Below are 12,386 nucleotides of genomic sequence, written 5' to 3'. Positions count from 1 at the left end.
AGTGGAACGGTGCTGCAGGAATCTCTCCTTCTCTCTGTCTCTTGCTCTCTGGTTCTGTTTCTCTCACCTCTATGAAAAAAAAAGCAAAGAGAAAAAAAAGTGGCTGTTGGAAGTAGTAGGGTCCCAGTAATAATCATGATGGCAAGAGAGAAAATAAAACTAGTCTTGAGGGTCAAATACTGTATGTCTAAGGTCCTGTTGCAGAATCGTGTTAACACAGGTACAAGACAGTCAATGAGAGTAGGCAGATGAGGCAGCCTGTGTCCGGTTCTCTGCCATGGCCCTTGAGGCGAAGTTATTTGCGAACACTGCTTCTAGTAAGCTGAGCAATCTCAGTGTGCTCGCCACACACATCTAAGCTTACTCAGAACTCACAAAGATGGCGACTCAGTGGGAGATACGGGTGTTCCTTTGGTCAGCTGATACCCCTGGTGTGGGCTCAGTCAGAGAATTCCATAAACTGAAAGCAAGTCTAGAATGCTTTCTTCCAGGAGTTATAAGAAACTTCTCAGAAAACAGAGAGATGAAGCAGCGTCAGATTCAGGGTGGCTCTTCCATTCACTGTGGCAGATGAAAAAAGGGCCCAATCCAAAGGCTTCTGTGGATAACTGAGGCGGGAGAACCCTTGTCCTGTCCCAGGGAATATGCCTCGAGTTACCCCAGATGCCGCTCCCTTAGCTAAAGCAGAAACTGGCTTCTCCTCCTCGGGCATTTCTCAAATCCCTTGAAACCATGGCTTATTTATGAAGAAAAACACAAGGGGGGGGCTTTGGGGGGCCATGATCCAGCAGCTTGACCCACTATAGCTGAGATGGCCAAACTAAATATCCACACTAATGGATAAAGAAATAAAAACTCGGGGAGGGGGGGTCAGGCAGTAGTGCAGCGGGTTAAGCCCACATAGCACAAAGTGCAAGGGCTGGCTCAAAGATCCTGGCCGGTTCCAGCCTCTGGCTTCCTACCTGCAGGGGGGTCGCTTCACAAGTGGTGAAGCAGGTCTTCAGGTGTCTGTCTTTCTCTCCCCCTCTCTGACTTCCTCTCCCTCAATTTCTCTCTGTCCTATCCAAAACAGAAAAAAAGAAAAAAGAAAAGAAAAGAAAACAATAAAAAAAAAAAACTGGGTGGGGGTAGACAGCATAATGGTTATGCAAAGAGAACTTTCGTGAGTCAGGCTGTAGCGCAGCGGGCTAAGCGCAGGTGGCGCAAAGCACAAGGACCGGTGTAAGGATCCCGGTTCGAACCCCGGCTCCCCACCTGCAGGGGAGTCGTTTCACAGGCGGTGAAGCAGGCCTGCAGGTGTCTATCTTTCTCTCCTCCTCTCTGTCTTCCCCTCCCTCTCTCCATTTCTCTCTGTCCTATCCAACAACGACAACAACAATAATAACTACAACAATAAAACAACAAGGGCAACAAAAGGGAATAAATAAATTATAAAATAAATATAAAAAAAAAAAGCAAAAAAAAAAAGCAAAGAGAACTTTCATGCCTGAGGCTCCGACATCCCAGGTTCGATCCCCCACACCACCATAAGCAAGAGCTGATCAGAGCTCTGGTAAAAAAAAAGGAAAGAAAGAAAGAGAAACTATGCAATGTGATAGAGATGCTAGCTAATAGTAAGGTGGCAGTCACAGGGCAATATGAAAAAGTGACAAATGAACAGACTGCACATCTTAAGGTCATGCAAGGTTAATTAAAAATTACAGCTCAGCAAAGCATCACACACACACACACACACACACACACACACACACACACACTATTAAAGTCCTGAGGGAGGAAAAATGGATGGAAAATTATTCCAAACTAAAGGACACTAAGCAGATACAAACACCAAACACAGTAAATGATTCTTGAGTTGAATCTTGGAAACAGTATGAGAAGGAATGCCACCAAAGAGTGGAAAGAGGTGAATTAATCAGACTGAACAGATCGGACAATATTAAAGTGCTAATATTAAAGTGTTCTAATCTGGATAACTGTACAATAGTTGTAAGACTATATTTATTTTGTTTTGTTTTGTTGCCACCAGGGTTATTGCTGGGACGCAGTGCCTGCACTACGAATCCATTGCTCCTAGAGGCTATTTTTTTCCCTTTTGTTGCCCTTGTTGTTTTATTGTTGTTCTGGTTATTATTGTTGTTGTTATTGATGTTGTTGTTTGATAGGACAGAGAGAAATGGAGAGAGGAGGGAAGACAGAGAGGGGGAGAGAAAGACAGACACCTGCAGACCTGCTTCACTGCTTATGAAGCTCCCCCCTGCAGGTGAGGGGCCAGGGGCTTGAACCAGGATCCTTACGCTGGTCCTTGTTCTTCACACCATATGCGCTTAACCCAACTCTCCTTGTTTTTAAGAAATCTACATCAAGCTAATTTTAAGCTTAATTTGATGCAAAAACAGAAACTTGGGCAGAGGAGACAGCTCAGCCTATTCAAGCATCAATAAGCAAGTCTGAGAGTCTAGAGTTCCACAAGCTCGATTCTAGCACTCCTTTTTTTTTGCCAGAGTTGAACAGTGCTCTGGCCTCTCTGGCATAATAAACACATTTATTGAAGTGTGTGTGTGTGTGTGTGTGTGTGTGTGTGTGTGTGTGTGTGTAATACCTCAACTTTCAGAGCATCAGATTTGTATGCCTGTTATGCCTGATTCAACCCTCAGTGCCACGGGTACCAAGCGGTGTTCGGGCTTCTCTCAATCTTTCCCTGTGTCTCATATGAAATCCTCTCTGTACTAAATAAAAGAAACCTTTAAAGATAAATAAAATTAATAAAGAAATAAATTTTTTAAAAAAAGATAAATTAAATTGAAGCCAGGCAGTTGCACATATGGTAGAATGTACATGTTATCATGTGCCAGGATCTGAGTTCAGGAATAAGTGACTAAATTATTGTATTTATGTATTTATTTATTTATTTATTATTGAATAGAGAGAGAGAGAAATTGGAAGGGGAGGGAGGGAGATAGGTGGGGGGGAGGAGTAAGAAAGAGAGAGAAATTTGTGAAGCTTTCTCCCTCCAAGGGAACGTGGGTCCTTGCACAATATGATGTGAGCACTTTAACCAGGTATGCCACCACCTGGCCCCATGAGCAAAGTATTTTTTAAAAAATTAAATTAAATTTAAGGTTACACACCAGAAGCTCTGCAGACCGTGAAGCAGAACTGTGGTATCTCTCTCTGTCTCTATCCAAATAAGAAAAAGGGGGTGAAGAGGAGAAGGAGGAGGAAGAAATAACTACTAAAAATATATTAACCCAGGAGTGGTGGAATAACACATGTGCAGTGCCCCAGCACTACAAAAAAGTTACCACCCACGAAATAGGGTAAGTATACACACAAATACATACAGAAAAGATAAAGAGGAAAAAGGAACCTGCCAAGTCTGATAGCGCTGTGAAGTCTGAGGACAGTATGCCACATGAGACTAGACAGATAGTAACTGAAAGACAAATGCTATATGACCTTATGTTTTTTTAAACTTAAAAAAAAAGTATTTATTTGATATGACAGAGAAATTGAGAGGGAAGGGGGAGAAAGGGATAGAGGAAGAGAAACACCTGCAGCCCTGATTCACTGCTTGTGAAGCTTCTTCCCTGCAAGGAAGGACCGGGGGCTTGAAGCAAGGTCCTTGTGCATTAAAACATGTGCACTCAATCCTGTGTACCACCAACAAACCCCTGACTTTTTATTTACTCGTTTAATGAAACTGGGAAGTTTTTCTCATACAAAAAGTGTTTTCAAACGGCTTAGCTGTACAGATATTCAACTGTTATCTACCTATAAATAAAGAACAGTAATTAGAAATCTCTAGGAAGCTAATGTAAGTGGAATGCAAGCCAGCTGGGCGGGTCACATAATTTGGCCTGACTGGACTAGTCTTTTATGGTTCCAAGGTTTGGGCTAATAAGAAATTTTCCAAGATTTGAGGTTTTAGATTTCCTCTCTCTCACTCTTCAGACATGACATCAGTCAGGCATTTCTCTTCCTATCAATTAAGCTCATAAAATATACGATGGTTAAATAAAAAAAGAGTCAAGCGTTTTACTGACTCTACAGCCAAGAGAAACAGAGCTGCAATATCGATAGTTGAATCCAGAGAGTTCAATAAAAAGAGTGGGGGGGGGGGAGAGAGAGAGAGGAGTCACAAAACTCCCACTGAAGCCCTTTAAATGAACTACTGAGACTTTCTGTTCATCTATATTTCCCACATAGGGCCAGGTGACAGCTAGAACAGAACCTATAAATCAAAACACCTCAGTGCATGATTTCCGAGTGGAATCAGCGAACAAGCTGCCAACCCTTTATATGGACGAAAAGTCCTTATAAATTGGCATTTTCTGGTGCTTTTTCTTTCTTTTTTTATTATTTTTTATTTTATTTTTTTTTTTATTTAAGAAAGGATTAATTAACAAAACCATAGGGTAGGAGGGGTACAACTCCACAGCTTTTTTTTCTAATGCCTTTTATTCCCTCCCCCTTTAATGTAGCCAGGATTCACTACCTGGGGTTTGAGTTTTCAGAAAGAGAGAGAGAGAAATACTGTAGCCCCAAAGCTTCCCCCAGTACCACTGTGCTCCCTATGGTATACCAACCAAGAGCTCCAACCTGGGCTACGTAGATGTCAAAACAGACACCCTCCCAGGTAAACTATCTTGCCAGCCCTTATATCTATCCCCTTTTTATTTGTTAGAAAAAGATTTATTCATGACAGAGAGGAATGAGTGAACCAGAGCATCACTCTGGCACGTGCAATGCCGGGGAACTCAGAAGCCCGTTCTCGAGAGTCCGACACTGTACCTGCTGTGTGCCCCCACTCACACAAACTATACTCCCATCTTCAAAGGCACTTGTGGTTGAGTTGTTAATTAGGATCTATCCTTCTGCAAAAAAAGTATCCCTGTCTCCTAGGAACTGTAAGGAAAGACATTCTTTCCCCCTAGCTACTCTTTTCACAATCCATCAAGACATCACAGCCAGAGTTAAAATGAGAATCCTTTTAGCCTGGTACCCAGAATATCACATAATCTGCCTTTAAACGTCAGACTTTATTCACTGTTTCCTAAATAAGTCATGTGGTCTGACTACTGACGCATGACTCATCACAAGATCCTGGGTATATTGTGTATTCTTTCTTTCTCTCTCTCTCTCTACATATATATATTCACCAAACCCCAGGTGGTGAACCCTGGCTACATTAAAGGGGGGAGGGGGACAAAAGGCAATAGAAAAAAGCGCCACAAAAATGCCAATTTATAAGGACTGGTCATCCATAGGAAGGGTTGGCAGCCTATTCACTGACTTTCTGCTTCTTCCAGCGTTTGCCCTTCTTCCGCAGCCAGTCAACAGCATCAGGTGGAGCCTGATGTCAAGTTTCAAGACCTCCTTTGAATCTGGAGAGGTGGCAGCCGTTGACTATGTGGGTCATAGTCTGTCTGGAGCCGCAGGGGCAGTTCGGGTCGTCTCTGGCTCCCCAGCGGTGGAACATAGCGGCGCACCGGCCATGGCCTGTTCGATAGCGATTGAGGAGGGCCCGATCATAACGTGCTAGGTCAAAGCCGGGTGGACGCTCGCAGGGGTCTGTGCTGAGGTGTTTGTTCTTGACCTCACTGACTTTGACGCGCAGGTTCTGCTCTAGCTGTCATATATATATCAGAAAAGGAAGGGGAAGGAGAAAGGAAAGAAGGGATGAAATGACCCTTCATGAAATGCCAGAGGCAACTATCCAGGGGAAAACAGTGCACACACTTGCCTTGGAGACACTTCAGAAATGTCAGGAGAAGTCAGAATGGGAGAGGACATGCAGATCTTGGCTTCAGCAGAAAGCGGCTGCTGAGGAAGTCTCTATGGAGGTTTTTAGGTTTTTAGTTTTGTGAGTCTATGGTCCCGCCTCTCCATCAGACAGCCCCACCTCCATCAGAAAACCTCCTTGCTGGAAGGACAGACACTTCCTTCTTTCCAGACATGCCTGACATCTCCTAGAAGGTTTTGCTCACCTCACATCCTCTCACTTTACCTCCATCTAAACTTGCCTTTCCCTCCCCTAAGGATCAACTTGGACAATCACCCAAAATCACAGAGTAAAACAGATGCCCTTCCCCAATGCCTTAGTGCTCCGTTCCTTTCTTCAAAAACCCAGAGTAGGGGGACTGGGTGGTAACGCAGGCTGTTAAACGCACAAGGCACGAAGCACAAGGACTGGCATAAGGATCCTGGTTCGAGCCCTCACCTCCCCACCTGCAGAGGGGTGGCTTCATGGGCACTGAAGCAGATCTGCAGGTGTCTATCTTTCTAGTCCCCTCTCTGTCTTCCCCTCCTCTCCTGGAATCACCAGAAAGACAATGCCAGGTCTAAGGGGCAGCCATGCATCACTCAGGATGGCCAGTAGCTGCAAGGGCCCCTGGCAGCCCAGGGCAAGCTCCACGAGCGAGCGCCCTACGGCTCACTGAGGGAACTCACCGCAGCACAGAATGCCTTCCAGAGCGGGAGCTGCTGCTACCCAACGGGGACGGCAGGTTGCTTCCTCTGTGCAGGTCCTCGATGGAGCGACTCCAGGGCTTGGATCTGTCCACGGAGCTCTCTACCGTGCTCTCCACGCTTTCAAAGTCGAAGCTACAACACAAAGACAAGTGCCTGTGAGGGCGATGCTCACAGCCGTGTGGCTAGGCAGATGGCCCCACTGGAAGAGAACTGGGCTTGCAAACCTGACCTCCTACTTCGACCCCCAGTAGCAGCACACAGATTGACTTGAGTGCTGCTGCTGCTTCTCATTCTCTCTCCTATGTATACATACAGTACATCTTTTATTTTTTAAGTGAGCATGCAGGTGTTCCCTGTAGAGCACACATGTGGTTATGCACAAGGACCTGGGTTCAAGCCTGCAGTCCCCACCTGCGGGGGGAGGGGGTTTTATAAGCAGTGAAGCAGGGCTGCAGGTGCCTCTTCTCCATTCTGTCTGTCTTTCCCTCCCTCTCTTTCAACTTTTCTATCTTTATAAAAAAGGGGTGGGGGAAGGAAAGAAAAAAAATGGCTGAGCCCCAGTGATTAAAAAGCGAAACAGGGAGTCGGGAGGTAGCGCAGCGGGCTAAGCGCAGGTGGTGCAAAGCACAAGGACTGGCGTAAGGATCCTGGTTCGAACCCCGGCTCCCCACCTGCAAGGGAGTCACTTCCCAGGCGGTGAAGCAGGTCTGCAGGTGTCTGTCTTTCTCTCCTCCTCTCTGTCTCCCCCTCCCTCTCTCCATTTCTCTCTGTCCTATCCAACAACGACGACAACAACAATAATAACTACAACAATAAAACAACAAGGGCAACAAAAGGGAATCAGTACATAAAATAAATATTTAAAAAAAAAAGTGAAACAAACAAACCCGGCGGGAACAGAGCTGATGATGATTACAGCAGCCTAGGGTAGGAGAGAGCACAGTGCGTAAAGTCTGCACTTCACAGCTGTGAGGGTCTGAGAGCAAACCTTTGCCTTGTCTGCGCCAGACTGATTGATGCTCTAATTCTCTCTTCTCCCCACCCCTCCACTAATAAATGAATAAAGCTTTTTCAACAAATATTTATTTATTTATTTTCCCTTTTGTTGCCCTTGGTTTTTCTTTGCCTCCAGGGTTATTGCTGGGGCTCGGTGCCTGCACTATGAGTCCACTGCTCCTGGAGGCCATTTTTTCCCTTTTGTTACCGTGGTTGTTTGTATCATTGCTATTGATGTCGTCGTTGTTGGCTAGGACAGAGAGAAATGGAGAGAGGAGGGGAAGACAGAGAGGGGGAGAGAAAGATAAGACACCTGCAGATCTGCTTCACCGCCTGGGAAGCGACTCCCCTGCAAGTGGGGAGCCGGGGGCTCGAACAAGGATCCTTGCGCTTTGTGCCATGTGCGCTTAACCGCCCGACTCTCTGAATAAAGCTTTTTAAAAGACTATTTGCTTTCATAATAACAGAGAGCCTAGCAGTGGTGTGAGAGAGCCTAGCAGCTGAGCACACACATGGCCATGAACAAGGACCTGAGTTTGAGCCTCTGCTCCCAACCTGTAGAGCAGGCAGCTTCAGGAGCAGTGAAGCAGCTCTTCAGGTGTCTATCTTTCCCTCTCCCTCCCCTCTCCATTTATCTCTGTCCTATCACATAAAATAGGAAAGAAAAAGAAAAAAGGAAAACTGGCTGTCAAGGGTGATGGATTCCTATAGTGCAGGTACCAAGCCCCAGCGATAATCCCGGTGGCAATTAAAAAAAAAATTAAATTAAAGTGATGATGATGATGAAAGAAGAGATGGAAAAAACCTCATATTCACACAAACATATGGGGTGTCTACGGTTGTTCCTTCCGGTCATACATCTGTGCCTTGCCGTGGGTAGTCTTCACAGTCAAAGGAAAACTTAAGAAACGAAACACTAAACTCGGCGCTAACTTTGAAAACATGCAATGCCAAAACCAAGAGTCGGACAATAGGCACGTACTGTCTGAATTTGAGTCTAAGGTTCACTCAGCTGCCTGGTGAGCACGCTGTGATGGTGGAAGGGAGGAACAGAGACCTTGCAGTTGTCTGCATTTTCAGTGACAAGTCAGTACTTTCGGCATAAACTACCTTCTTCCTCCCCAGCCATTTGTGCTAAGCTTTTGCTCTGCCTGGGTTGGCAAGAATGCTTTCCCAACCATCTGTGGTGCATTACCCACCCCGTTATGGATTCGCTTTGATTTGGGGGTCTCTCCCCAGTGTGGTGCTCTTGAAAGGCGGGTTGCTGTTTCTCTGACATTTTTTGAGGTTATTACTCATGTTAACCATGTTAGGAGAGAAGGCAAGTTAAGTTGCTCATTCTTATATAATTTGAAGAACAACATTTTTCAAACAGGCAGGCCCTTTGTTTCGCCCTCCTGAAGTCAATAGTAGCTCTGCTGCCTGAAAAAGACATTCTGTCTGTGGCTTCCATTCAAGAGTCCAGGAAGCTATAGCTGACTGGTGGATAGAAAAGAAACAGAAGGCAGCTATGACTGATGTCCTCTGGAAAGCTTTAGAGACTATCAGAAGAAACAGCATCGACACACACTGAAATAGAAAGAATGACTTCTTATTAATGGATGACTGTCAAAATAAAACATTTGAATCAACCACTTCCTTGAAAACTAAGCAACACTCTCTGCCTCTTAAACACTAAACCAGAAGACACTGAGGTTGAAAGTCAATGACTATCTGGGGCCAGGTGGTGGCGCACTTGGTTGAGCACACACATTACAGTGTACAAGGATCCGGGGTCAAGTCCCTGGTCCCCAACTGCAGGGGGAAGCTTTGCAAGTGGTGAAGTAGTGTTGCAGGTATCTCTCTGTCTCTCTACCCCTTTACCACCCCCTTCCCTCTTGATTTCTGGCTGTTCCTATCAAATAAAATAAAGATAATAAAATAATAATATAAAAAAAAAGTCAATGACTATCTGACAATTCTGTCATGCCCTTGAATGGAGGCAGAAATGGTGGTGGGTGAGGGTGGGGGGAAGGCAGAAAAGCAGCAGCAGCAGTAGAAGTAAGTGTACTCAGTTCCACTGCTGTTTCTCATCTAATTAAAACAATACTAAAACGAACAAGCAGAGAACAGGAAGCTAATATCAAAACAATAATAATTATAATCATCATCACAATAAAAACAAAGGTAGAAGATTAGGAAACAAGAAGCTCTCAATTCTGAGCTACTGCTAGTTTTGGCCTTATTCTCCTGCCTAAAGAATTCCCTCAAAGGGCTAGGGAGACAGCAGGACGGTTATGCAAAAAGGCTTTTCTGCCTTTCTGAGGCACTGAAATCCCCGCTTCATTCAGTTCCCTGCACTACCATAAAGCAGAGCTGAGCAGTGCTCTGGTAAAAAAATCAATAAATCAGTAAATAAATATTAAAAATTCCCTCAACAGTGTTCTGTGAGGGTCTATTTGGGAAAGTGGTTCACAGTTTTGTTGTGAAGAAAAAGGGTCAATTACAGCAAGAAGATGTTCTGCCGATCATGTGTGAAGTATTTCACAAGTCGTCTCTTTAGCATTAGTTTGAAATTTTCTTAACCATTCCCTAACCCCATAGCTATTCCTCCTCGGGGTTCCAAAATATACATCATGCCACAATTGTTTTGTTGTATATTAGTGAAGCATAAAGGAGATTAACAATTTTAAAGATAACAGGGATAGATAAGAGACAGCCTGTGAAAGGCTATGCCATGAAAATTAAGATCATGGAGCAGAGAGCACATTTTTTCCATGAGTGACAACCTGCATTCAAGCTGCTACTATCACTGTTCCAGAGGAGTTACTACAACTGTGGAGCAGTGCCTGTGGCACGGTCTTTTCCATCGGGTTCTCCCCCTCCCTGCTTCTGAAGTTGAAAATCAATCGATATGTAGGATTACATCTCAAGCATGACTTTTCTTATTCGATTCCTTTTTTATAAGAGTTAGCCAAGTGAAACTCATCAAGCCAATTTCACCTAACGCAAACGTGATGTAGGAATAATCATGGAATTCTCTCCCCAAATTCTCCAGGCAGTGATGAGAAATACAGCTAATCTAGCTAGATTTCTAGGGCTTGTTTTTATAGAGAAAAGCAAGATAAAAGACAAGTTCCTGCTTTCAGAAGAAAAGTTGACAGAACAAAAAATAAAAACAAAAAGACTACCTGGGCCAAAATTGCTTCCATTAAACTAAAAATGCATTATTGTTTCACTAGTCTGCATAAGAGAATGTTGTGTGAATATTGTAATATGTTGTTACAGGGGGAAATGTGGAGATAGAATGTTTCATCCTGGTTGCAAACCTTTGCAGCAGACTAGCAAATAGAAAAGTCTCGGGGGCTGGGCAGTAGCACAACAGGTTAAGTGCACATGACGCAAAGCACAACAGCCGGTGTAAGGACCCCAGTTCGATCCTCAGCTCCCCACCTGCAGGGGAGTCGCTTCACAAGCAGTGAAACAAGATTGTAGATGTCTTTCTCTCCCCCTCTCTGTCTTCCCCTCCTCTCTCCAATTCTCTCTGTCTTATCCAACAACAGCTATAACAATAACAACTACAAGGGCAAAAAAAAAAAAAAAAAAAAAGGGGGAAATGGCCTCCAGGAGCAGTGGATTTATAGTGCAGGCACCAAACCCCAGCAATAACCCTGGAGGCAAATAAATAAATAAATAAATAACAGGAGAGTCTCACGAATTAGCAAAAATAAAGAATGGGTAAATCGTTTTTCTTTTCCCCTGTTCTACCCCAGGGTTTTCCTTTACAAACTTTACAAACAGAAAATTAAAAAATATATATAAATACACATAAAGTGGGAAAACATATTTTACTTTTTCCCTGAGTCCCTCCTACCGTGTTTTCTATTTATTTGAATAATTGTTTCTCTACATTTGCTAGGATATACAAATAAATATATGTAACAGCATATATGTGTATATATATATATATATATATGTATCATTTAAAAAAATTAAAAGGAAGTCACTCTTTTCTATCTTACTTTGTGATATACCTCTTACAATCATCACTCAATTCCACCATATGTATATATGTAACATGAACACTAATGAAAGTAGTTGATACACACACACACACATACATAAAATTTTACTTTGTTAAAAGAGAAAGAAAGACCACTGCACTGCTCAGTTCTGCTCAGTTTATGGTAGTGTTGGGGACTGAATCTGGGACCTTGGGGTTTCAGACACAAAAAGTCTTCTGTGTAACCATTATGCTGTCTCTCCAGCCAGTGGTTGATTTTTGTTTGTCTGCAGGGTCAACACCAGGGCCTTCACAACACCAAAGCTTGCCCAAGTGTGGCACAGACCAAACTTGAACCTGGGCCATCCACATGACAAGGCAGCATACTATCCATGTTAGCTTTTTGGCTGGCCCTGAAAATGGTTCTATTAAAAATAAGAATTCCCCCCTAAGGGTAATTTTCACTCACATGCTTTATTTCCATCTTAAAAGTATCTCCATTTCAGTCACATCATTTTCTTTGCATTCCTCCAGTGGAAGCAGACCTCCTCAAGTCCTGCCACATCTGTTTCTAGACATCCCCTCTAGCCCAGTAGAGAGTCTAATTTTACCACTGATCTGCACAGTCTGCAACCACATAAAACTCAAAGGCACACAGGCCAAGTTCTACTTACGTTACTGCGTACTGGGCAAAGGAGAGGTATTCCACCAGCACGTCCAGGCCTTTGTTTTCTTCATTCAAAAACTCTCTAACCCATCTGTTGAAGGAAAGAAAAAAAAAAAAAAGGAAAGAATATGCATTGCTGAAGTTCACCATGTGCTTGGCAATCAGAGGACATAAGGGCAAATGTATATCTCCACTAGAAACATTCTCTTTATAAAGGGAAATACAAAGCAAGGTCCAGGCTCTATTATGAAGCAAGGACTTTCAGAA

The 12,386-nt window shown here is 43.8% G+C and overlaps 1 protein-coding gene across 1 annotated transcript in view; it reads right to left on the bottom strand.

Annotated features, from left to right (window-relative positions):
- The window catches only part of FMNL2 (formin like 2), a 296,607-nt gene that overhangs the window by 82,657 nt on the left and 201,564 nt on the right, over window positions 1-12,386 (bottom strand). Inside the window, 2 exon segments of the mRNA XM_060178135.1 lie at window positions 6,454-6,606; window positions 12,127-12,210. Of these exon segments, the coding sequence (XP_060034118.1) occupies window positions 6,454-6,606; window positions 12,127-12,210 (237 nt within the window).

The sequence above is a fragment of the Erinaceus europaeus genome, chromosome 18, assembly GCF_950295315.1.
Source record: "Erinaceus europaeus chromosome 18, mEriEur2.1, whole genome shotgun sequence".
NCBI classification, from domain to species: Eukaryota; Metazoa; Chordata; class Mammalia; order Eulipotyphla; family Erinaceidae; genus Erinaceus; species Erinaceus europaeus.
Note: the sequence above shows the minus strand (reverse complement) of the source record. Positions and strands in the feature narration are given on the sequence as shown.